We start from the raw sequence: 27,378 nt of genomic DNA on the forward strand, positions 1-27,378 counted from the left end.
GAAATGGCATTGAGAACCTCAGGCAATGCATCGGGAGCAAGCAGAGGCCCTGCATTAGCAACATCTCACAAACTACCCACCTAACTGGCCAGTCAGTTGTCTCCTGACCCACGTGTGGAAGAACCTGCAGTTTCCACGTTAACTTCATCACCTCATAACCACCGCAGAACCCACAAAACTGCAGTGGCAGTAAAGCATCCTCAATCCCAAAGACTTCTGAAGAAGAGTTGGTTTGTATTAAGTTTTGGGTGAAAAAGCATGTGATATGCTGTATTCATTGTTATGTATAGCTGAAGTAACTTTTTAGCACACAATGTTAGTATTGTGGAAGTCATTTATTGGATTAGTTGGTATCAGGTACACAGTTGTAAAGTCCAGTTTATATGGTGATGTAACTGAGAGTGTTAGGAAAAACAAGTAGACTTATCTTTAGCTACATTTATAGTGTTGACTGCATATTTTTTGTAAATAATTGTAGAATTTTGTGTTACATGTAAAGAATTGATTAAAATTTTATTATATATAAACTTACTGTTGTCATGGGTTTGTTACTTAAGGGGAAAGCAGTAGAGGACATATGTGTGGGTCTACACCTTTAAGAGCTTTGTGTCTCATGTACTGTATTATTAACTGGGATACAATGTATAAAGCACAGCTCTTAGATGGGTGTTGTTCACCATGAATAAAGGGTGTTGGACTGGAAGCTCTATTCTGTTTATTTGCCTTATTAGCCAATAATAGATGAAGCTACAGATGCTGCAGTTGGGTAAAACAGGTTATGTGGGATTATAGAAGTACTGGTGTAACCTCTGTGGTTGCTCAAATTAGTGGAGCTTGTGAGAGATGGGATGGATTCCAGCTTGAGTGCTGATTGCTGGAATGAGCGTTTGCTGGGGTGAGGTGACATGGTTGATTCTGATCGCTTTTGTTGTGTCAATTATTGGAATGATGTTGGTTACTAAGATAGTTGCTATGTGGGTGATGTTTATTAAAATAAATGGTTGTTGCGAGAGTGGCTTACTAATTGCAAAGTCAGAGTAGAGTTTATTGCTTGGCAAGGGGGATTGTTTAATAATGTAAATGGTGACTATATCAGGGGGCAATTGTTGCTACTAGGATAAGTGATGAATGCTCTGAATATGTTAGTTATTCGAATGTGCGGTGATTAGTATGAACGGTAAATACTTGGATGACTGATGGGTTATAGTTATTAGTTGCTAGGATGACTGGTTACAAGACAGTTACGGTCAGTGGTTGCTAGGGTGGAATTATGGTTATCAGGATATGTAGTGACTGCTGGAGACTGGTGGTTCAGCGGGTGAATGCCGGTTGCTGGGTTGGGTGGTTGCTGGGGGGATGTTGGTTGCCGGGTTGGGTGGTTGCTAGGGGAGGATAGGCTGTGGTTGCTGGTGAGATAATTGACACTGGAATTTATGATTTCTGGAGCTGAGGTGGTGGTTGCTGGAGGAGTAGCTGTCACTGGAGTCGGTGGTGTTGACTTGGATGTGCAGTAGTTACAGGGGGATGTTGGTTACTAGGATGAGTGGTGGTTGCTAGGGGTGGGGTGGGATGATCGCTGGCTGGTCCCGGTCCGGAAGTGGCGGTGACCTCCAGTTTCCGTTTCCGGTCCCTCCTCTCGGGCTCGGGCTCCCGCATCCAGTGTCGGAAGATGTGGGGAAGATGGCGGAGCTGCAGATGTTGCTGGAGGAGGAGATCCCCGCAGGCCGCCGAGCGCTGCTGGACAGTTACCACAACCTGGATCGGGTGGCCGAGTACTGCGAGAGCAACTACATCCAGGTGAGGGGGGGGGGGAACCGGGCCGGTCTTATCGACGGAACGGGACCGCGCCCGCGGGGATTGAGGGGGCTCGGTCCTGGGTCCCGGTCCCGCCCGGTGGCGGCGTCTCTCCCGCCGCTGCGGTCGGTTCGGACACCTCCCTGGCCCCGGGGGTTGCTCCCTTCCCCCTTGGGTTAAAGGTAGATGGGGGTCTCCTTTGCCCTCTTGCCTGCCGCTCTGCAGCCCCGGGCCGGGCCCGGCCCCTGGGGGAGAGGTCCCCGCGACCCGCTGAACTGGCCTCGGGCCTGAGGGTCGGGCTGCCTCCCGAAGTACCAAGCCCGACCCGGGCTCCCTTGGCAGCACTGTCTTCTGGCGTTCGCTCACGGCCATTGAATCAGTCAATTGGCTGCGCGGCGTTTATTGGGTCCAAGATCGGTATTCTGTAGAATTTATTTTTTGAGGTGTTTTGTTTGGGGGTTGATAGCGTTTTTTTAAAATTCATGATTCTGAGCCTAATGCAAGGATTGGCATGTTTTCCTGGTGATTTTATAATGCTGCTTTTGTGATTTGAGGGTGAATCTTCCATTTGGGTAGGGCTTGTTTGCTGGTTTAGTTAATTAAATCGTAACTCTTTTTATTAACATTAGTTCGTATAATATGGTTTTCTTTTTCCGTTTCTTTTGCTGCTTCCCCAACGTATCTTTCTCTTCCTCCTCACCCTCGTATTTTGCAAAAATAACGGGTGAAACATGTGACCTAGAACATGTGTGGGGAGAGTGGGAGGCTGCATATCATCAACTTCTGAAGACAGTGACTGAGTAGATGTGATTATTTTTCGTGTTGTTGACAGCAGGTGCCATGGCTCATTGTGCAGAATGCCACTCAAATTCGGGCAGGAGAAAGGAGTCATTTATTAAACAAGCAATGCTAAGCGCAAGATGTCGTAGAAAGGGAAGATTGAGAAAGCATCAGGGTTTTGAACTAAGTATTGAGAAGTGGATTGTGTATAAAGTGACTTATTTGTAGCATTGGGGATTTTGAGGAAGTGCTCAAAATCCCCAGTGAATTAGGAGTAGGCCACTCAGCCCTTCAAGCCTGTTACTTAATATGATCACAGTTGATCATGCTGTTAGATCATAGAAGATGAAATTCAGTTATTGTGATGGATTTGTTTATTTTAGCACAGTTGCAGTCGTCTACATGAAATTATCATGCCTTCCTGGGAAATGTTTTCATTAATTTGTTTAATTAATTTCCACATCTTTTAATTTTATTACCCTGTCACAATCTTTCCATTTGTCAATACAGTGGCTGTTCCACCAATTTAAACTGCCTTAAAATTGTATCTTTGGAATAAGTTTTTTTTCAAGTATGTATCTTGAATAATAGAATGTTATTTTTTTATTTGCTCATAGTGATTTTTTTTTGAGAGCTTAACATTCATGTGGCCTGCTGTTCAAAGGCAGGTGAATAGAGCTGATGTGAAGATCAGCTGTGATTCGCAGAACAGGCTGAAAGAATTGCATGGTCTCCTTCATGAATGATTCACTTGATTAAGTGTCGGAGCCAAGCATGAATGTATTCATAGGGCTCACTGTATGATGGATAAGTCGGAACTCCAGCAAATTTTATTTATTCTTTATCTAAACCAAAGGCAGTGATCAAAACTACTCCAACTGTTGATAACCAGCTATAACATCAGTTATTGTACAGATGGACAAAGATTCTGTTTTCATTCACTGACCATCTGGAGAATACTTATTTCACTTTATCTTTAGGACCCTCGCTTCACTCACACAGAGTGGGATTTATTCTCTAAATTTTACATGACTATTTGTAATAGATCCAGAACACAGATTCTGATTTTGCCTAGACATTATCTGAAGTGGTGCTCAAAACATCAAAATAGCAGACAACCTTTTCCCACGTCATCTTGATTTTTTTTAAACTTGGGAATGCAATTTTAGATTTTGTTTGGCAAGATGAAAGAATTAAGCTGTATACCCTGTAACCACGAGGTCATTAGGATTGTCCAGTGCATTCCTTGGCCAGCTTGGCTTTTGCTGATTTAAACAAATGGGGTACTGTGCATTATTCACAATAGTCTGCTCTCAGCTTTGAAGTCCACTCTCATTCAAATTGCAAAATGCTGAACCTTAAAATATACATTTTAATGCTCCCCTCTTCCTCGCTCTTTGTCAGCGCTGTGTTAACTGAAGCCCGAGTCCTTTGCTGCAGCAGCCTTCAGAAGTGCAGCATGTAATTTTCGATTCAATTGTGTATAGAAAGATGGTAATATTTTGTACAATGATGTATCTCTAAACTTTCTGATCTTTCAGAGCTGTTGGAAAGTCAGATATATTTTAGGGACTCTTAATAAAGTGAAAGATGATAGGACTGGGCAGTGATGCTGTGTCAACCAACATGGTGGTTATTTACAGAGTGAAATGTTGTTACCTTATCAGCTCAGGACTGATACAATATTGGTTAGAGGCAGAGCAAAACTTCCTCCACATGCTACTTCCTCCACCAGCACTTGCTCACAAAAAACACGATGATGCTGGAGGAACTCAGCAGACAAGGCAGCATCTGTGGAGAAAAGGAGGCAGGCAACATTCCAGGTGAGTACATTGACCGCCTGCTTTTCTCCACGGATGCTGCTTGGCCTGCTGAGTTCCTCCAGCATCATCTTGTTTTTCATCTAGATTCCAGCATCTGCGGACCTTTGTTTCTCCACTTGCTCACAAATCAGGGTTGTTGCAGAGTAATACACACTGTCTTGACCTTTCAAGTGTACCCAGAGCAGAAACAGCAGTAGTAGTTCCAATTCATGTGATTAATATCAAACGGGGTCTTTATAACCAAAAAAAACTTTTATTTTGTTTATGAGCCCTACATGAAATTATTTTTGGCTCTTCTGGGAAGAGCAACCAGGGTAAACCATCAGAGAGAAGAAGGAAATTATACAGACAGCTGGAAGAAACAAACAGCCTTAAAATAAAGGGTAATGCAAAAAATGGTGAGAGATGAAAGAGAAAGACAAGACAGACTGAATTAGGGTGTGCATTTGCATAAATGCATGGAATAGGATTCATAAACGAGGCTTGAATTTCCTTGAATGTAGATGGTTAATGGATGAACTAATTAAAGTGTTCAAAATAATTAATGAGTTCAGTCAAGAAAAGCTATTTCCCTTAGAGTGGGAGGAAATCTAGAAGAGGAAGCAATGTTGGAGCTCAAGGGTGATATAATAAGGGAATGCTTTTTTTTAAACACAAGGGTGGGCAATCTTGCGATCTCTTCCACCAAATGAGCAGTGGAAGAAACACCATGTAGTTTAGTGTGTACTTTGGTTGATCAAATAGTGAGAAGCAGACATAATAAATTTCTAAAAGACGTAATTACAGTACAGTAGTGATAATGCAGAAATTTCAGTTGTCTTAAGAGACTGGGGAGATAAACACTTAAAGACCAATGTAGTAGAATTTCTAACATGCATGTCGCAGAATTTTTATGTATCTGCTCAGCTCTTTGAGGAAGGAAGTTATGAAAGATCTAGTTCTGGGAAGCAAAGTTGGGAAAGTGGGACATGTTTTAGTGGAAGAGTATCTTTCATAACCTCTGGGTGTCCCAATGAACTTGATGACTAATGTACTTTTAAAGTGTCACTGTTATAATGTAGGAAATAACGATCGTCAAGTTCAGAGTTTAGACAAGAAGTGAGCAGTTCATGGTCAAGATATGCAACCGGAAGAGGGCTGATTTCAAGCTGATAAAATCTGGTACAGGTGGAGTGGAAATAAAAACTGGCAGCTAATATGGTAATTGAGTAATAGTAATTGATTAACATTAGGCTTTCAAGGAGGAGATAGTTCAAGTGCAGAATGTAAACAATCATCAGGGAGAAAATGGCATTCAAAATGAAGGCACTTTGGATGACTAAAGATATAAAGATTAAAATGAAACTAGAGATGGAGACCTGAATGTCAAATTTGAGTATTGCAGATTTGAGCAGAATGCAGAAGATGCAGCAAATGGAGAGAAATAAAAGCTAAAGAATGTAGGAAAAGATTATCAGTGTTTCATGGATAAGAAAGATATTTTGTAGGTGTTGGGCATAAGAGGAAAAGAAAATCATTTGGTCCATGTTTTCATGATGTCAATGTTACTATGATAAATTTAGGGAAATTATTAAAATATAAGATATCTTTATTAGTCACATGTACATTGAAACAGTGAAATGCATCTTTTGCGTAGAGTGTTCTGGGGGCAGCCCACAAGTGTTGCCACGCTTCCAGCGCCAACATAGCATGTCTACAACTTCCTAACCCGTACATCTTTGGAATGTGGAAGGAAACCGGAGCACCCGGAGGAAACCCACGCAGACACGGGGAGAACAAACAACTGGGGAGAATGATTAACAAGGTGACACTGTTCAAATTAAAAGTCAACTTTTACAGATCTTGGGTTGCTGAGTGGTAATCACTGGCCACAGTTTTCCAAACCTTCATGAATATTTTGGATGAAGATTGGAGGGTTACAAATCCTTAAAAGTGAAAAGGATAAACCTAGTAACTGCAGATCAGTTACTGCAGATGTTGGAAATTTTGAGAGAGGATAAACTAGGGCAAAATTACTCTGCAACAAGAAGGATTAGTCATTGATAACAAGTAGAGTATTGTGGTGAACTATTGTTCTTCAAGCTCAAGAAAGATTACACTATTGTTACCCAGACTGAACGGACAAAAAAGGCTTGATTTCAAAGTTTGCAAATGACACAAACTGAGAAATGAGGATAATGCTGGACTTCAGGAGACAATTTATGATGTGGCAAAATAGTAGAAGTGTTAGTGTGTTTTTAGAAGGAAGAATGTAGAAAAGCAACATGGACTAAATGATATTTTGAAGGGTTTGTAGGAGCAGAGGACCTGGGAACTTATGTAAATCTTTAGAGACGGCAGGACAAGTGAAAGCTGTTCATAAAGCATCCTCTCCTTTTTAGATTGGCAAGAGTAGAAAAGCAAAGAGGTCATGATGAACCTTTGTTAAATCACTGGTTGGACCACATTGGATGTGTTGTACCTAAACCTGACTTTATGAAGGACGTTAAGTTCTTCAAGGGCATGGAAAATGTTAACTAGAATGATACCGGGGTTGTCAGACTTTAGTTACAAGGAGATACTTAAAAACAAAATGCAAGAATTATTATCCTTAGACCAGAAAAGGTTGAGGAAACTTTTGAAAGAGGTGTTTTAAATTGTGACTGGTTTTGATCGTGTAACTTAAGAAGCTATTTTCAGTGGCAGCAAAGAAATAGATTTTATGCCATGAATTACAATCTGGTATACACCATTTGAAAGGATGATAGAAATAGGATAAATAGTTGGAGTGGAGAAAATTTTATGGCTTTGGGGAAAGATCAGGAAAGTTGGGGTTGGTTATTTCATTTATAAAGCTGACAAATGACTTTTCTCCATGCTGCGTATTTATACCCTTACCACCAATTTTAACCCCTTCCCTGAACACTATTCCTAGGCTGGATTAGATGAATCTTGTTTCAAACCTGTGACCATCTTTCATACAAAGCCTTCCTACTTCAACATGCCTCTCCATTGAACTCCATCTGCTGCCAAAACTCTAGAAGTGACATTGACACCAGCTGGCAAAGTTGATGGTCTACCTAAGTTCTTCCAGTGCCATGAATAGACACTTAAAACCTTGATGTAGAGGGTTTTCAATCTGGTGCTGGTTGTGAACTGAAAAAGATTGTGAATGACCATGACAGAATAAAAGGTAATGACATGTTTCCATTGGCCAGTGGGAGATTAGAAAAAGACTTCTCTCAGAAGGTTGTTACAATTTGTAATTCTCTTCCAAAATTTTAAAGTGCGTTTGATAGTTTATTGCAAAAGGAGGTATGGTTGGGCATGTGGAATGAGTAGATCTGTGAATAGACCAGGTGATAGTTTAGTTTGAGCCCTGTTTATGTAATTAAAAAAATAAAAATTCATTTTATCATGATGTAGGGCTGTTCAAGTGTCTGATAGCCACGCTGAACATTTAAATGGGAGATAGGGCTCAATAAGTGTTTATGCCAAGGAGATGGGCTTCAGTGAGCATTTAAATCTTTTATAACATGACTTTTCTGATCCGCATTTGAAAGTGACTGCATTTCTGCTGATGTATCAGAGCATTGCAGATATTGAAATTACAAAGCATGTCTGATGCTGACAGTTGATTCACTTCTGTTTAGATTGGGCCCTTCCAGTGCTGATTAGTGAATTTTCTTTCCATGATTGGATTACAGAATTAGGGGAAGATAAATAAAACAGATTTAATGTGAGGATTTTGATGGCTACATGCTCACAAAGGGCAGACTGAGTGACAAAGTAGGGAGGTTGTAGGTATGATCCCTGATCTGTGCTGAGTTAACCAGGGTGGCAGAATGAATGCTGCAATTGATCTCTGGTGGAAGGCTGTATGAACTCGGGTAGATTCCCTTGGCTAATTTTGAGCCAGTTTTAACTAATAGTTTGCATCTTGTAGTAGTACCCAAGAGCACTGAAAGGATGCATGTCTCACACCTTTGTTTTCACACAGAGTTGGACTTTGGTTTCTGCTGTTGCTGTAGGAAAGTTCAGTCATGTTTATACAGCAAGAGTAAAAGCAAAAAAGAACGTTGGTTAAGAGGTGTTGCGCTAGATAGCTTAATCTTTTTGGTTTTGATCATCTTCAGAATCAGATTTATTATCACTGGCTTGTATGACCTGAAATTTTTTTTTGGCAATCTTTGGCAAGGCAGGAGTTCACAACTAGAAGTAGAGATGCAGTTGTATGACGCGGGCTAAGTGGTTTAGGGTAGTTGAGGCAGCTTTTGTGGGGCGTGAGATGGTCTGCCTTTAAACAAATATCAGATACACAACAGATGTTCAGTTTAATGTGGATGTGGCACAGGAAGTGGATTAGACATTGATTATAATTGGGTTGAGGTTGGAAGGTGGTCTGAAGGAGAATTTGAAGCAAAAAAAAATCTAAATAGACAAAACAAATTTGTAGAATGTAAGAGTCACAATTAAATACAGTGGTTGGGTGTAAATTGCCTCTGGTATATTTCAGATATTGGAGTTATAGATGGACTCTATCTTGTTCAAAGATACCCTCAAAAAAACAAACCCCTGTGATTGTCACCTGCTCTAATATCTTGCGTGGCCTGCGTCGACAATTTTGAGGCACCTCGAACATTCTATGTGGTCAAGGCATCATATAATGAAAGTTGCTGTGTCTGTGTGGAGTAAATTGATAATATACAACTGACAGGCATGAGTCTCACTAGAAGACTAGCATATGATGTAGCACATGTTTAGGGACAGGTGGTCTTGTATAGTTGGAAGATGCATTTCAGTTAATGTCAGAATGGAATGGATTTCAATGGGAGACTGATTGCACTGGAGAGAATGAATGGATAAGTGACCATGGCAGAGAGCTGGATGTGAATGGGAGTGCTAATGTGCTACAGAGATGCTCATAGGTAGAAGAGTCAATGCCCCAGAGGGATGGAGATGGATGGGAGAGCCAGCATACTATTAATTGATGTATGAGCTGAATGGCTCAATCTCATTGTTGGCTGCTCTGAAATCCAGTTTGGATGCGTTCCAGAGCCAATCAGGCTGTGAATGGAAATCTAACAACAAATGTATCAGCAAGTCTACTGTGGATTTTAAGTAAAGCATAGGCAGGCTGCAAGGATCCTGCAGGTTTTAATGAGTGTAAAAGTTTAACATATAAAGCGGCTCACAGTTCGAATTACGTTATAATCAGCATATTTTGTGATAAAATTGTTCAGAATCAGACTGATGTTTTGGCATTTACAGAATGGGGATTTGAGTGACCATGATTATAGATATCCAACTTGCCTCTTTAATATTTGATGCCATTTTTCTATTGCTGCCTTGTTACTTTATGGTGAAACTACTGCCATACTGCAATGAATACGTTTACAGCTAGTTTATTATATGACTTAACTGGAAATGTGTTATGCTGATTATTGAAAAGTCCTTGTAATATTCAGCTGTTATGTACATTTAGCTCTGAGCTGCCTAATTTAGCAGGAAAGCCCCATATTTAGTTGTTGGTTTGAAGTGTAGTTTATTGGTCCCATCCAGGACACCACAACATCCCCCTGTCTGGCAAGGGAAGAAATCTGACATGTTTTCGCTTCATGTCCTTAGCTGGGACCTGGTTACAGTTTTCATTGCATGACGAAGACTACAGCTTTGGATAAAGTGCCCTCACAACTCTGCTCCTGTATTTGAATGGTTTGTCCGTATACATTGTAATCTTCCATGAGGAGCTGGAGAAGCCTTCTGACACTTGTGGTTTTGTGCGCCAGAAAGAAGAATCGCCTTTTGGAAATTAGGAATGAACCTTCAAATCAAGTCTTATTTCAGTTAATGACAAGTATAGGGTAGGGAATTTACAGAATATAGTGGTGAAAGGGCAGTTTAAAGTTACCAAGGTGTATGTTTCCTTTAATAGTAAGTCATAAATATTAGATGAATCAAATTACACCTAGAAATGCATGGCTGCTGCAGATGATTGCCATTTCTCCAGTTCCTTTATAGCTGCATTAACAGCAGATGAGATTCTGCACATGAACTGCACAATCCACACCATATTCCGTACAATCAGGTGCAGAGATCCTTTTTTTGACAATTGCCCCTGTTGAATGCTTTGGTTTAATGTTCTTGTTGTACCAACAGCTGACTTGTTTGCTGGATTTTCTAACTTAAAATTCTAGTCAGAAGGTTGAAGAATCCAGGAAGCAGCAATATTCATCAATATTGTACGAAAGTTGGAATGCTTTCTGGACTGATGATAGCCCTACATTGTTGTGCTTACAGTTTTCAGTTCAATATTTTCAGTACAGGCAGTCCCCAGATTATGACAGGGTTCCATTCCTGAGATCTGTTCATAATCCAAATTTTTCGTAAATCGTAAACAAAAAGTGTGTGGGAGATGATCCCAGAAACAGCTGTGACGGGGAAATGAGCAGGTATGGGAACAGCAATTGCCAGCTGGCCTCACTGACTCGGTGTGTGAGCGAGTGAGTCTGCTCAGCACTCCCAGCTCTGCTTGGCTCCGCTCAGACCCCGATTGTTGCGGCTCAGGGCAGCGAGTGAGGGGTTGGTGTGAGAAAGCCCCTTTCCCACCCGTCAGAAGATGCCTGTGGCCCCGCAGCAGCTGGCAAATGCATCCCCGTCTGTCTCCCAAATGCTTGTTCGTATGTATGGGGTTCCACAAGTCAGGCATTCGTAACTGGGGAGGGTCTGTAGACTTTGTGATTGCTCATTCCTTTTCCAGATGGCCATATACCTCTGCTTCTCATCTGTTCTGCATTTATACAGACTGCATTTGTGAGTCATTTATTCACCCAATTGGTGTATAAACCCATTTTTACTTCAACTGATTTTCATCAGTTAGGTTTATAAGAAATTGCAGTCAGGGCTTTCTCCATCAGAAAGTAGAGTCAGGACAAAAAAAATCAAGGTTTTGTCTTGAGATAAGTTCTCTCTTTCCAGTATTTAGTTGACTAATGTTTTTGCTCCACCATAAATGGTGGAGAATGAGATATAACTGGATTTACACTCTCTTGAATTTCGAGATGAAAGCAGGGTTGATGGTAACTTCCCTGGGCAAAGATTGGGGCATTTCTCAATGATGAGCACACATTCTTGAGGGATATCTGAGAACCATCAGAAGTTTTGGTTATTATGCAGACAAATAAATTTAGGCTGAAGGTAATGAGGTCAATCCTGAAGTGGCTGTGCTTCCTTCAATGTCTAGATGTCTTGGGTTTAACACATGTGAATTATAATCCTGCTTTGATATGCCAACTAATTATAATTAGGGGTGGAAAATGTTGCTTGATAATACATGCAAAAACCACTCATTCTGAATTGAAAATACCAGACATTGAAAAGATCAAGTACTCCCCAGACATCCGATTACTACTTGGTTGAAATTTTATCAGAACCAGCCTTCTCCAAACTTGATACAGATAAGGCATTGAGAGATAAAAGGAGTTGCCCTTTACTTCTAGAAAGCATTAATCCAAATATGGCACCTGGAAGTGCCAACAATGCAGTGGGCACTTGAGGTAAATTGGTTTATTATTGTCACATGTACTGAGGTACAGTGAAAAACTTGTCTTGCATACCGTTCATACAGATCAATTCATTACAACAGTGCATTGAGGTAGAACAAGGTAAAACAGTACAGAATGCAGAATAAAGTGCAACAGCTACAGAGAAAGTGCAGCACAGGAGGACAATAAGGTGCAAGGTCATAACAAGGTAGATTGTGAGGTCCAGAGTCCATCTTATCGTACTAGGGGACAGTTCAATATTCTTATAATAGCTGTCCTTGAGCCTGATGGTATGTGCTTTCAGGATTTTGTATCTTCTGCCAATGGGAGAGGGAGAAGAAAGAATGTCCAGGATGAGGCGGGCTCTTTGATAATGTTGGCTGCTTTACCAAGGCAGCGAAAAGTATAGACAGTCCATGGAGGGGAGTCTGGTTTCTGTGATGTATTGAGCTGTGTCCACAACTCTCTGCCATTTCTTGTGGTCACAGGCAGAGCAGTTGCCATACTAAGCTGTGATGCATTTGGATGAGATGCTTCCTATGGTGCATTGATAAAAATTGGTGAGGGTCGACAGGAACATAGCAAATTTCTTTAGCTACGTGAGGAAGCAGAGGCACTGGTGAGCTTTCTTCGCCTTGGTGTCTACATGGTTGGACCAGGACAGGCTATTGGTGATGTTCACTCCAAGGAACTTGAAGCTCTCGACTTCAGCACTATTGATGTAGAGAGAAGCATGTATATTGACCTCTTCCCACTAACCACCCCCCCCCCCCCCCCCCCCAAAGTCAATGACCAGCTCTTTTTTTTTGTTTTGCTGACATTGAGGGAAAGGTTGTTGTCATGACACCATATCACTAAGCTCTTTATCTCCTTCCTGTCCTCCAACTCATCGTTATTTGAGGTACGACCCACTACTGTGGTATCATCTGCAAACTTGTAGATGGAGTTAGAGCAGAATCTAGCCACGCAGTCATGAGTGTATAGGGAGTAGGGGCTGAGGACACAGCCTTGTGGGGCACCAGTGTTGAGAATAATCGTGGCAGAGGTGTCGCTGCCTATCCTTGCTGATTGCGGTCTGTTGATCAGGAAGTCAAGGATTGAGTTGCAAAGGGAGGTATTGAGTCCCAGGTCCAGGAGTTTGGAGATGAGTTTGCCTGGAATTATAATATTGAAGGTGAAGCTGTAGTCAATAAACAGTAGTCTAACGTGGATGTCTTTATTGTCCAGATGCTCCAGGGATGAGTGTAGGGCCAGGGAGATGGCGTCCACTCTAGACCTGTTTCGGTGGTAGGCGAATTGTAGTGGGTTGAGGTTTCCTGGGACTCCGGAATTAATGCTTGCCGTGACCAGCCTCTCGAAGCACTTCATGACAGTGGATGTCAGAGCTACTGGGCGGTAGTCATTAAGGCAGGTTACCTTGTTTTTCTTAGGTACCGGGATGATAATGGCTTTCTTAAAGTGGGTGAGAACCTCGGATTGAAGCAGAGAGAGGTTAAAAATGTCTGCAAGTACCCCTGCTAGCTGGTCTGCACAGGATCTGAGGGCACGGCCTTTGGCCCTGTGTCCATCTAGCTGTCCCACTCTCTCACACTCGGCCCAAAGCCTTCTGTTCTGTGGCATTTCAGGTACTCATCTAAGTACTTAAATATCATGAGTACCTGTCTCCCCTACCCCCTCAGGCAATGTGTTCTAGATTTCAACTATCCTCTGAGTGAAAAAAGTTCTTTACGTCCCCTCAATCTCCTACTCTTTATCTTAAACCTATGCCCTCTGGTTATAGACACCTCTGCCCCAGGGGAAAGTTTCCTATTATCTACCTCTCATAATTTTGTATTTCTCAGTCAGATTCTGCTTCAGTCTTCTCTGCTTCAAGGAAAACAACTCAGCCTACTCAGTCTCTTCTCGTAGCTGAAATTCTCCATCCCAGGCAACATCCTGATGAATCTCCTCTGCAATCACGTCCTTTCTAAGGTGTGGTGATTAGACTACATCTGATACTCCAACCAGGTCTTATTAGTATTTTTTTGTTATACCAAAATCTCTTTGTGTTCCCCAACTAATAAAGCAAGTGTCCAGTTTGCTGCCTTAACCACCTCGAAACCAAAATTTCATCCTACCTTACTTGACCCCCCCAAGTGAATCTCTCCACACTTTTTCGGATTACGTTCCATTTACCAATTCTCTGCCCATCTTACCAACTCATGATTCTGTAGCTACTGTCAATATTGCAACCATTTTGGGTATTGTTCACTGAAGTGCTATAATAACCATTTTGAGCAAGAGATCACTCAACCACCTTGACCATACCCACTAGTGCATCTTCCTGTCAGCAGGTCACGATGTACACTACCAGCAATATTGTATTGCCTTAATGGCAGAGATTGAGTAACAAGGCCATCAGACACCCATTAAAAGCAGGCCATGTATAAGTTGGGAATAAGATGGAAGACCCATGCATCTGCAGCTGCAATAGCATTCAAGAATGTCTACACAGTCTGGGGGCACAGTAGTTTTGATTGGTGTTCTATCCTCCACCAACAGTACATTGCAGCTGCAGTATGTCCTAATTACAAGGTTAATTGTAGTCATCTACTAGTGATACTTTAGCAGCACCTCTTGACCTTATGATGTTAATCGCTAAGATATCTGAGCAGCAGTATTATGGGAAGATTATCACTTCCAAGTCGGACTATTTTCATACATTGGCATTCACCCTGAGCCATGGGCCAGTATCTTAGAACTTTCCTGCAGTATTTTGATATCGAACTCAATTTCACCGTTCCACCAGATAAGGAGAGGCAGTAAATGTGGCCTTGACAGCACTGCACACATTTCAAGAATCACACCACACTACAGTTCATATTTTAAGAAAAAAGTCACAGGTTGTCCTTTGCTTTGTTCTGTCCATTTCTCAAATTTGCAGAGTCATGTCCTTTGTTCCTCTTCAGCTCAGAAGGCGAAGGAAATTCAGCATGTCCCCATTGGCCCTCACCAATTTTTATAGATGCACCATAGAAAGCATCTTATCCAATACATCGTGGCTTGGTATGGCAACGCTCTGCCCAAGACATCAAGAAACTGTAGAGAGTTGTGGACACAGCTCAGCAAATCATGAATAAAAGCCTTCGCTCCATGGACACTGTCTACACTTCTCGCTGCCTCGGTAAAGCAGCCAACATAATCAAAGACCGCTACTGCCCTGGACATTCTCTCTTCTCCCCCTTCCCATCAGGCAGAAGATACAGAAGCCTGAAAACACGTACCACCAGGATCAAGGACAGCTTCTTTCCCACTGTTATAAGACTATTGAACAGACCTCTTGTACAATAAGATGGACTCTTGACCTCACAACCTACCTTGTCATGGCCTTGCACCTTATTGTCTACCTTCACTGCTCTTTCTCTATAACTGTAGTACTATATTCTGCACTCTGTTATTGCTTTTTCCTTGTACTACCTTGATGAATTGATGTTGTGAAATGATCTGTATGGATGGCATGCAAAACAAAGTTTTTCACTGTACTTTGGTACATGTGACAATAAGACCAATGACTTGTATTATCCTTAATTTCTATAATTATTAAAGCAACAGTTACTTAGACACATGACAAATTCTCAAGACAAATTTAGTTATGATATGATGATCATCTGCAGTGCTAATAGGGTAAATAAAAAGTCTCACGTCTTAACTCATTCTGACAGTAGAAAAGGCATCAAATTCTTTGTTTCTGGTCATGTGGCTGCAAAACCAGCAATGTGCCTCAGAAATCTGTTGTAGCTCCACGAAGAAGCACATGAATTTCATTTCAAATCTGATTTACAATAGTTTAAAAGCATACATAAAAGTTAGCATAATTTGCTTCTAGTATTATCATTAACTTCCATGTATTTTAATATGTTAAATGCTGCTTTGTGTTATGTGACCTGGGCTAAAGTCACTGTTTCATTATGGAGGGTATGCCAGTAGTGTATCTTGTGTTTCTCGGGTCACGGATCCACCTGGATTTAGTGGACAGTGTGAGTGAAAGTGCTATAAGGAAGTGTGTGCCATTTGACAGAAAATATGCAATATATACTAGGCCTCAAATATAGATAGCTGGCAAGGCTCCGGTTTACCAATGAGCTTTTGTTTTGATAGTTAAGATGAAATGAAGTAAGATCTAGACCTCCAACTATTTGAAAAGGTTTTCGTCTTGCTTTGTAATTAACTGCAGAGAAATGTTAAAGGAATCTGCATGAATCACAGTACTGTTTTCATTTATTTCTTTTAGCTGTCTTGAACTGGAACTTGAAGTCAATGTCATGGTGACTGAATCCAAAGTAATTCCAGGGCTGAAAGACAGTGCAGGTTGTTGCAGTTTTTTTATCTGATGGCAGTGATGGTCAGCTAATTGATGCCTGTGTCATAAATTAACAACTTCTAGTGGAACTGAGGTACAGATGAGGGATGCCTCAGGTCAGTCATTAATCTGTACAAAGGAACATGTGAACCAGGAGCAGTAGGCCATTTGGCTCCTGTGGCTTGCTGCACCATTCTGAACAATCATGGATGATCAGCTATCTCAATACCATCTTATCTTTTTCTTCCTCCTGTATCCCTTGATGTCTTTTGTATCTACAAATTTATCTGTTTCAAATATATTCAGTGACTTGGCCTTTACAGCCCTCTGTAGTATTGGGACAATGTTGAGATGCAGCCTCGTCAGGATGACAGGTGCGCGAGTTTGGAGGGGAGTTCAGAGGATATGTGTGCATGTGGCATTACTTCTCTGAAATAGAGACTATGAGATGGTGAGCTGAAATCCAGATGTTGTCCATTATTAAGGATGAAGTTTTGGAGTACTTGGAAGCACATGATAAAGTAGGTCAAAGTCAGCATGGGTTCCTTGAAGGGAGATCTTGCTTGATAAATCTGTTGAATTCTTTGTGGAAGAAACAGGCAGGATAGATGAAGGAAAGTCAGTGGCTGTTGTGTACTTGGATTTTCAGAAGGCCTTTTGAGAAGGTGCTGCACAAGAGGCTGCTAAACAAGATAGGAGCCCATGGTATTATAGGAAAGGTACTAGCATGGATAGAAGATTAGCTGACTGGCAGAGGGTGAAGAATAGGAATAAAGGGGGCAGTTTCTGCTTGGCTGCCAGTGACTAGTGGTGTTCCTTGGGTCAGTGTTGGGTGTGCTACTTTTCACATTATGTTAATGATCTGGCTGAAGGAATTGATGGCTTTGTGGCCAAGTTTGTGGATGATACAAAGGTAGGTGGAGGGGCAGGTAGTGTTGAGGAAGCAGGGAGACTGCAGAAGGACTTGGACAGGTTGGACGAATGGGCAAAAGTGGCAGATGGAATATACAGTGGCATGCAAAATTTCTTTTACTGTGAGTAGCTAAGTGAGTAAAAGATGACCTGATCTCCAAAAGGCAAAGTTAAAGATGACATCTTTAATATTTTAAGATTGCTTTTTTATTTCCATTTTGGTTTACAGTTTCAAAATAACAAAAAAGGAAAAGGGCCTGAAGCAAAAGTTTGGGCACCCTGCATGGTCATTACTTGGTAACACCCCCTTTGGCAAGTATCGCAGCTTGTAAACACTTTCTATAGCCAGCCAAGAGTCTTTCAATTCTTGTTTGAGGGATTTTTGCCCATTCTTCCTTGAAAAAGGCTTCTAGTTCTGTGAGATTCTTGGGCCATCTTGCATGCACTGCTCTTTTGAGGTCTAGCCACAGATTTTCGATGATGTTTAGATTGGGGGACTATGAGGGCCATGGCAAAACCTTCAGCATGTGCCTCTTGAGGTAGTCCATTGTAGATTTTGAGGTGTGTTTAGGATAGTTATCCTGTTGTAGAAGCAATTCTCTTTTCATCATCAGCTCTTTTCGCCCCAGACGGTGTGCTGTTTGCTTCCAGAATTTGCTGGTATTTAATTGAATTCATTCTTCCCTCTACTACTGAAATGTTCCCCGTGCCACTGGTTGCAACACAAGCCCAAAGCATGATCAATCCATCCCTGTGCTTAACAGTTGGAGAGGTGTTCTTTTCATGAAATTCTGCACCCTTTTTCCTCCAAACATACCTTTGCTCATTGCAGCCAAAAAGTTCTATTTTAACTTCAGTCCACAGGACTTGTTTCCAAAGTGCATCAGGCTTGTTTAGATGTTCCTTTGCAAACTTCTGATGCTGAATTTTGTGTTGAGGATGCAGGAAAGGCTTTCTTCTGGTGACTCTTCCATGAAGGTCATATTTGTACAGGTGTCTCTGCACAGTAGAACAGTGCACCACCACTCCAGAGTCTGTTAAATCTTCCTGAAGGTCTTTTGCAGTCCAATGGAGGTTTTGATTTGCCTTTCTAGCAATCCTATGAACAGTTCTCTTGGAAAGTTTTCTTGGTCTTCCAGGCCTCAACTTGACTGCCACCGTTTCTGTTAACTGCCATTTCTTAATTCCATTATGAACTGAGGAAATGGCTGCCTGAAAACGCTTTGCCATCATCTTATAGCCTTCTGCTTTGTGGGCATCATTTATTTTAATTTTTTTTGAGTGCTAGGCAGCTGCTTAGAGGAGCCCATGGCTGCTGATTGTTGAGACAAGGTTTGAGGAGTCAGGGTATTTAAAAAGCTTTGAAATTTGCATCACCTGGCCTTTCCTAACAATGACTGTGAACAAGCCATAGCCCTAACTAGCTAATGAAGGTCTGAGACCTTGGTAAAAGTTATGAGAGCTCAAATCTCTTGGGGTGCCTAAACTTTTGCATGGTGTTCCTTTCCTTTTTTCACTCTAAAATTGTGCAAAACAAAAAAATACACTAATCTTGCTTAAAATGTTGAAAAGAATGTTTCCCCTTTAACTTTGACTTTTGGAGATCAGTTCATCTTCTACTCAATTATTCATAGTAACAGAAATTTTGACTGGGGTGCCCAAACTTTTGCATGCCACTGTAGCATAGGAAAGTGTATGGTCATGCAGTTTGGTAGGAGGAATAAAGGCATAGACTATTTTCTAAATGGGAGCAAAATCGGAGGTGCAAAGGGACTTGGTCCTAGTGCAGGATTCCCTGAAGGTTAACTTGCAGGTTGAGTCGGTAGTAAGGAAGGCAAATGTAATGTTAGCATTCATTTCAAGAGGACTAGAATATAAAAGCAAGGATATAATGCTGAGGCTTTATCAGGCATTGGTCAGACCACATTTGGAGTATTGTGAGCAGTTTCAGGCTCCATGTACAAGGAAGGATGTGCTGGCAATTGAGAGGGTCCAGTGGAGGTTTATGAGAATGATCCCAGGGGTGAAAGGGTTAATGTATGAGGAGTGTTTGATTCCGGGCCTATACTCACTGGAGTTCAGAAGGATGATGGGGGATGTCATTGAAACCTACTGAATATTGAGAAAGACCTGGATAGAGTGGATGTGCAGAGGATGTTTCCAGTAGTGGGAGAGTCTAGGACCAGAGGGCACAGCCTCAATAGAAGGATGTCCCTTTAGAACAGATGAAAAGGAATTTCTTTTGCCAGAGGGTGATGAATCTGGAATTTATTGCCATAGACGGCTGTGGAGGCCAAGTCATTGGGTATATTTAAAGCAGAGCTTGATAGGTTCTTGATTAGTAAGGGTGTCAAAGGTTATGGGGAGAAGGCAGGAGAATGGGGTTGAGGGGCAAAAATTGGCCATGATCGAAAGGCAGAGCAGATTTGATGGGCCAAATGGCCTAATTCTGCTCCTATGTCTTATTGTAACTACAACAATCACAGTGCAGTGGTAATGGAGAAGATGAATACTGAGTTCATGAACACTTGTCAATTGAATTGCTTCAACTTTGTGTAGTCTCAGCTGGCATTTCAGTTCATGTATCTGGCACTGCAAGTTATTAAAAGGTGTTGGTTTTTGAATGAGACCTTCAACTGAAGACTCATCAGGCAGTTGTAATCTCGTAGCCAGCATTCTTCCAATAACCAATAGAAGCACCAGTTAACATGCTTGCCTTCTAAAACCAATTCAACCCAACAAATTGTTATCTCCCATTCCTCTGAAAGACAAAATTATTTACTCATCTTTCTATTTATGAATTGACCTGTCATATAGTTATCTTTTCAAAAACAATTCATTGGCAGTAAAACATTTTGATATGGTCCCAAGTGATAAAGCATGATAATACAAGATAATCAGGCACAATGGCTTTTTTCTTTAAACAGGTTAGAACACTTCACTGCCAAGTAATAATTTTCTTGCCGTTGTGAATGTTTGAATATTGTAAAAAAAAATTATCTACACTCATCATTGAATTGAAACCCAGTGACTTCTGCAAAGCTTGAAATTAAAATCCTTCAAAAATTTGAATCCTTAGACTACAGTCAGGATCAGATTGCACAGTTGTGTTCCCTGGAATACAAAGTTAAAATTGATATGATCTAATTTCAAAAAGATACTAGATTGATAAGATAGAAACATTTCTGCTGGTTTAGGAGCCTGGAACAATGGAAAGAATGTCTTATCTTTCTTGATTGAAATTAAGAAAACTTTTGCATTGCAAGGAGTAGAAGTTTGGATTTCTCAAACAAATGACAGTTTAAGCTAGGCCAATTAACTTAAAGCTGATATAGTCAGACTTTTGTTCAGTGATGTGGGGCAAAATTAGTATGTTTGATAAGACCACAAATCTGTTATTGGATAGTGGAATAGGCTTGAAGAGTGAATAACCTTGTTCCATTGTTCCCAGGGACAAATTAGTTTCCAAATGCAAGGAAATATGATTCCAGCTGAATTAACTATATTGCACAGACATTTTTATTGTACGGTTAAAATATATTTAAATATTGAATGGATAACCTTCACTAAGTTCAAGGTGTTTTCATCATTTAATTAACATCAGAATGTTGAACTTCACTCCAGTTCAGCTTGGAGTTATTTTTGGTTTAGTAGCTCAGAGCAGTGGTTGCTCTTAGACTGGACATCTGGCCACAGGGGGTCATCATGATTAAAGCCCATTAAAGACCATGAGGTGGTGATCAGGAATGTCAACCTTAATATCTACCCTTGCTTTTCCAGCCTTAACTATCCCTGTTCCTCAAATCTAGCATGAGCACCAATTACAGAAATCTGATCATTTCTTAGAGCTCACCTTGCCAACAGTGGCTCCCAAAGGCAATGGGAACTGCAATGTATTGTACTTTCTGTGCATACACCAGTATTACTCAGCAACTGCTTACACATGTTTATAAATGTGTGTAACCTAAAACTTCGAAGTGCCATGATCCCTGCAAGATTTTTTTTAGAAAATTAACTTTTTTAGCTTCAATTTGTGCTTCTCTGGATTCTGAAACTTCTTCCCATCAGTCCATCTTCCTTTCAGAAATTGGGATATTAAAAAGTATTTGCAACTTTTATGCCTGCCCTGAATAAACATTGTTTTGTTCCTGTTTCTCTTTAGTCCTTTGTGGTTCATATCTTGCAGGTTGTCTGTTAGTCTGTGGTATTTTGATTCTTGATCTCTTCTCACTGTTGGCTGAAGCAACAATTGGGACAAGTGAAAGTGAATTCGCCCAACCTGAAAAATGACTTGCGCAAACTCAAAGCTCACCTTTGAGGTATCTTTGTAATAAATCCTGATAGGATTCTGCCTCCTTTAGATTTTTAAATTGAATTTTAATCAGTTTGCATTAATCTTTGTGGTGCAGGACCAATACATTGCTTGGTTGGTGACAATTCTTGACAAGTAAAATGCTTTGTAATGTGAGTGCAATTATTTCCCCTTAAATAGGATTACAAGGTGATTTTTCTACTGCTATTCTGCTCTTGTTCAATTGCTGCTTGTACTGCAGGTGAAAGTCTGCACAATGGTGTTGGACTGCATCTGACAGTGTGCTCTGAACTTCATCAGTATTTCAGAAGACAATTTATTACACATAGCAAGTTGTTATTTTTAACATATTGAACACTTAAATATCTCTGGAGGTGACCCAAAAGCAGAAAATGTTAAAATACTCAGTTAGGCTACACTTGTTTTGTTGAAAGCTTTGATTTAAAATTAACTTTGTTTCTATCTTCACAGGTACTGCCTGAACTGCTGAGTAATTCCAGCATTTTCTGTTTTATAAGAACACAATTAGCACAAGTTTGTCATTTGATCCTTCATGTCTACTTCACTGTTCAGTAAAATCATGGCTAATCTTTTGTCTCAGTGCCACTTTCCTGCACAAACTCCCATATTCTTTGCTTCCTTTAATGCCTAACAAATCTATTGACCACTGAATAGGTTCTGAATGACCTTACCCAGTCCTCATGGTACGGAATTCCAAGTACTTCCTATCCTCCAGGGGAAGAGATTTAAGGTAAAGGATAAGCCATTCAGGACTGGGATGAGACTCCTGATACTATCAAGGGAAATATCATCCCTGCATCTACCTTGTCAAGCTCCATAAGAATTTGGTATGCTTCAGTGAGGTCACCTCTCATTCTCCTATATTTAAAAATATAGGCCCAGTCCACTTAATTTCTCCTTGTATGGTACATAAACCATCCCAGGACTCAATTTAACCTTTATTACATCCCTTTAGCTATCAAGGCCAGACTTCTTTGCAATACTAAAGATATGATCTCACATCTCTACTCATTTTAGAAGCACTTGGGTACATGGAGGGGTAGGGCTTGGAGGGATATAGGCCAAATGCAGGAAATTAGGACTAGCTGGGTGGGACAGTGTTCGACATGGGCATGTTGGGCTGTAGGGCCTTTATCTGTGCTGTATTACTGACTCCTGTATGTAGTGAAGGTCAGCATCATTTACCTTCCTGATAGCTTTCTGTAGCAGCATGTTAATTCAGTAATATTTGCACAAGTACACATGGGTTCATCTAGAACATTAGAGCACAGTACAGGCCCTTCGGTCCACGATGTGCCAACATTTTGTCCTGCTCTAAGATCTATCTAACCCTTCCCTCCAACATAGCCCTCCATTTCTTTATCATTCATGTGTCCATCTAAGAGTTTCTTAAATGTCCCTAACGTAGCTGCCCTCCACCACTTCTGCTGGCAGTGTGTTCCACACACCCACCACTCTGTTTCAAAAACTTACCTCTGACATCCCCCCCAATACCTTTCTCCAGTTACCTTAATATTATGTTCCCTCATGTTAGCCATTTTTGCCCTGGGAAAATGTCTGACTATCCACTTGATCTGTACCTCTTACCATCTTGTACACCTCTATCAAGTCACCTCTCATCCTCCTCCTCTCCAAAGAGAAAAACCCTAGCTCACTCAACCTATCCTCGTAAGATATGCTCTCCAATCCAGGCAGTATCCTGGTACATCTCCTCTGCATCCTCTAAAGCTTCCACATCCTTCCTATAATGTGATGACCAGAACTGAACACAATACTCCAAGTGTGGCCTAACCAGGGTTCTATAGAGCTGCAATATTACCTCACGGCTCTTGAACTCAATACTCCGACTAATGAACTCCAACACACCATATGCTTTCATTACAAGCCTTTCACGGCAACCTTGAGGGATCTGTGGATGTGGACCCCAAGATCCCTCTGTTCCTCCACACTGCTAAGAGTCCTGCCATTAACCTTATATTCTGCCTTTGAATTTGATCTCCCAAAGTGTATCACTTCACACTTCTCTGGGTTGAATTCCATCTGCCACTTCTCAGCCCAGCTCTGCATTCTATCGATATTCTGTTGTAATCTACAGCAACCTTCTACATTACCCACAACACCACCAACCTTTGTGTCATCTGCAAACTTACTAACCCACCCTTCCCCATCCTCATCCAAGTCATTTATAAAATAAAAATCAGAGCAGGGTCCCAGAACAGATCCCTGCAGAACACCACTGGTCACAGACCTCCAGCCAGAATATGCTCCATCTACCACCACCCTCTGTCTTCTATGGGCGAACCAATTCTGAATCCACACAGCCAAGTTTCCCTGGATCCCATGGCTCCTGACTTTCTGAATGAGCCTTCCATGAGGAACCTTGTCAAATGCCTTACTAAAATCCATGTACACCACATCCACTGCTCTACCTTCATCAATGTGCTTGTCACCTCCTCGTGAGGCATGACCTGCCCCTCAAAGCCATGCTCACTGTTCCTAATCAGCCTATGCTTCTCTAAATGCCCATAAATCCTGTCTTTATGGAGCTGCTCCAGTAATTTGCCCACCACTGAATTTGCCCTCCACTGGTCTGTAATTCCCAGGGTTATCCCTACTCCCTTTCTTAAAGGAACAACATTTGCCACCCTCCAATCATCTAGCACTACTCGTGGCCAGTGAAGACACAAAGATCGTTGCCAAAGGTGCAGCAATCTCTTCCCTTACTTCCTGTAATAACCTTGGATATATCCTGTCCAGCCCCAGTGACTTACCTATCCTAGTGTTTTTCAAAAGTTCCAGCACATCCTCTCAACATGCCCTAGCATATCAGCCTGTTGTACACCATCCTCAAACATCAAAGTCTCACTCACTGGTGAATACTGAAGTATTCATTAAGGACCTCTTCTGACTCCAGGCATATGTCTCCACTTTTATCCCTGATCAGTCCTACCCTCTAGTCATCCTCCTATTCTTCACATACACATAGAACACCTTGGCATTTTCCTTAATCTTACTCACCGAGGCCTTCATGCCCCCTTCTAGTTCTAAGTCCATTCTTGAGCTCCCTCCTGGCTACCTTGTGACTCTCCAGAACCCTGTTTGATCCATGCTTTCTAAACCTCAGGTAAGCTTCTTTCTTCCTCTTGACAAGATATTCTACGTCTCGTCAGCCATGGTTCCTTCACTCTACCACCCTTACCCTGGCTCAGTGGGACAAACCTATCTAAAACACCATGCAAGTACCCCCTAAACAACCTCCACATTTCTGTTGTGCACTTCCAAGAACATCTGTTCCCAATTTATGCTCCCAACTTCCTGCCTAATAGCCTCATAATTCCTCCCCCAATTAAATTTCCCATATAGTCTGTTCCTATCCCTCTCCAAGGTTATGGTATAATGGTCAAGGAGTTATGGTCACTGTCTCAAATGCTCTCCCACCAAGAGATCTGAAACCTGATCAGGCTCATTACCTAGTACCAGGTCCAGTATGGCCTCTCTAGTTGGCCTGGCCACATACTGTGCCAGGAATCCTTCCTGTACACACCTAACAAACTCTGCCCCATCTATCCCCTTGACACTAAGGAGGTGCCAATCAATATTAGGGAAGTTGAAATTACCCATGATAACAACCCTGCTATTTTTTGCACCTCTCCAAAATCTGCCTCCTGATCTGCTCCTCAGTGTCTCTGCTGCTATTGTGTGTGTGTGTGGGGGGTGGGGGGTGGGGGAGGTCTGTAGAATACTCCCAATTAGTGATTGCTCCCTGTTTCAGACTTCCGCCCACACTGACTCAGTTGACAATCCCTCCAGGACATCCTCCCTTTCTACAGCTGTGATACTGTCCCTGATCAGCAAAGCCACTCCCCCACCTCTTTTTACCTCTGTCCCTGTCAAAACATCTAAACCCTGGAATATCCAGCAGCCATTCCTGCCCTTGTGACAGCCACATTTCTGTAAGTGTCACCACATCATAGTTCCATGTACTTATCCATGCTCTAAGTTCATCATCCTTGTTCCTGATATTCTCGCATTAAAATAGACACACTTCAGCCCATTCAACTGGCTGCAATTTTGCCCTCTCAATTGCCTCTCCTTCCTCTTTCTACACGCTGCATCTACTTGTACACTAAATGCACCAACCTGACTTATCACTAGGGTTCCCATTCCCCCTACCAAACTAGATTTAAATCCACCCCCCCCCCCCCCAAACAGCTCTAGCAAACCTGCCCAAGAATATTAGTCCCCCTCCAGTTCAGGTGTAACCTGTCCCTTTTGTACAGGTCTTACCTTCCCCAGAAGAGATCCTGATGATCCCCAATTCTGAAACCTTGCCCCCTGCACGAACTCCTCAGCCACGCATTCATCTGCCAAATCATCCTATTCTTACCCTCACTGGCACGTGGCACAGGCTGCAATCCAGAGATTACTACCCTTGAGATCCTGCTTTTCAGCTTCCAATCTAGTTCCCTATATTCCCTCTTCAGGACCTCATCTCTTTTCCTACCTATGTCATTGGTACCAATATGTGTCATGACTTCTGGCTGTTCACCCTCCCCCTTCAGAATGCTGTGGACCTGATCCAAGATATCTGACCCTGGCACCCAGGAGGCAATTCATAGAGTTATACAGCACGGAAACAGGCCCTTTGGCCCAACTGGTTCATGCTGACCAAGATGCCCCATCCAAGCTAGTCCAATTTGCCAGAATTTAAAAGACACCTGAATTAGTCACGTACATTGAAACACAGTGAAATACATCCTTTGCATAGTGTGTTCTGGTGGCAGCCTGCAAATGTCACTACACTTCGGGCACCAACATAGCATGCCCACAACTTCCTAACATGTATGTCTGGAATGTGGGAGAAAACCAGAGCACCCAGAGGAAACACATGCAGACACGGGGAGAATGTACAAACTCCTTACAGACAGCAGTGGGAATTGAACTTGGGTCTCTGGTGCTGTAGTAGTGTTATGCTATTTTCCAGCATTTGGCCCATAACCTTCCCAATCCATGTACCTGTCCAACAATCTTTTGTTAGTGTACCTGCCTCAACCACTTCCTCTGGCAGCTCATTCCACAGAATCACCCTTTTTGTTAAAAAAGTTGCCTCTCAAGTTCTTATTAAATATGAATTTCTTCATGTGGTAGTGAGCTCCACACTCTAGCCACACCCCAAATAAAAATACTTCTTTGAATTTATTAGTGACTCTGTGGCCAGTTTTAGTCTCCCCAAATGGAACATCCTTTCTATTCCTTCTCCACTGGACCTCAGACCTGGGACAAAACTCACGGTCTACTGGGCAGCAGCGATTCTGCCCCTATACTTCTGAGACCTGGACTATCTACAGAAGGCACCTCAAAGTACTAAACCAATATCACCACTGCAAAATCCTCAATCTGCTGGTATAAGCGAACCAATGTCCTCCCCTAAGGTCAATATCCCCCAGCACTGAGGTGCAGCAGTTGGCTCTGTCAGGCAGGCCATGACACTCATACCCGATGCCAATTTCCTGAAACAGACAATTTCTGTCATGGGAAGATTACCAGGTGGATAGAGGTAAAGATTCAAGGATATAGGCAAAAGCTCCCTTGGAAAACATGCAACAGCCCCAAGACTCTTGGGAATCCCCACCCCATGATTGCTCAATGTGAGAAGGAACATTCTGGGATGTCTTCAGTCCAGGTGCCAACAACACAGAAGTGCTGCATAAACAGTAGAAGCAGCTCATCACATTGCAACCTGCCCGCTCGCCCAGCAGCGCATCTCCTGCACCACCTGTGGAAGCCTACAGTTCCCATGTTGGCCTTACCAGTCATCTCAAGAACCCATAAAACTAAAGAGGGAGCAAGTCATCCTCAATCCAGAGGGACTGC

General features: G+C 41.9%; 1 protein-coding gene across 21 annotated transcripts in view; it reads left to right on the forward strand.

The window, feature by feature from the left end:
• The first annotated feature begins 1,641 nt into the window (after nt 1-1,641).
• abi2b (abl-interactor 2b) overlaps nt 1,642-27,378 on the forward strand; it is a 128,919-nt gene continuing 103,182 nt past the window's right edge. For 13 of the 21 annotated variants that reach the window (XM_052013544.1, XM_052016827.1, XM_052021812.1 and 10 more), the window contains exons 1-2: nt 1,642-1,797; nt 6,034-6,201. In XM_052013544.1, coding sequence (XP_051869504.1) covers nt 1,681-1,797; nt 6,034-6,201 — 285 coding nt within the window. In that variant the 5' untranslated portion in view covers nt 1,642-1,680. The remainder of the gene's footprint in view (nt 1,798-6,033; nt 6,202-27,378) is intronic. The other 8 variants (XM_052018490.1, XM_052020142.1, XM_052025097.1 and 5 more) reach the window with 1 other exon arrangement.

This window comes from Pristis pectinata, chromosome 1 (genome assembly GCF_009764475.1).
Source record: "Pristis pectinata isolate sPriPec2 chromosome 1, sPriPec2.1.pri, whole genome shotgun sequence".
NCBI lineage: Eukaryota > Metazoa > Chordata > Chondrichthyes > Rhinopristiformes > Pristidae > Pristis > Pristis pectinata.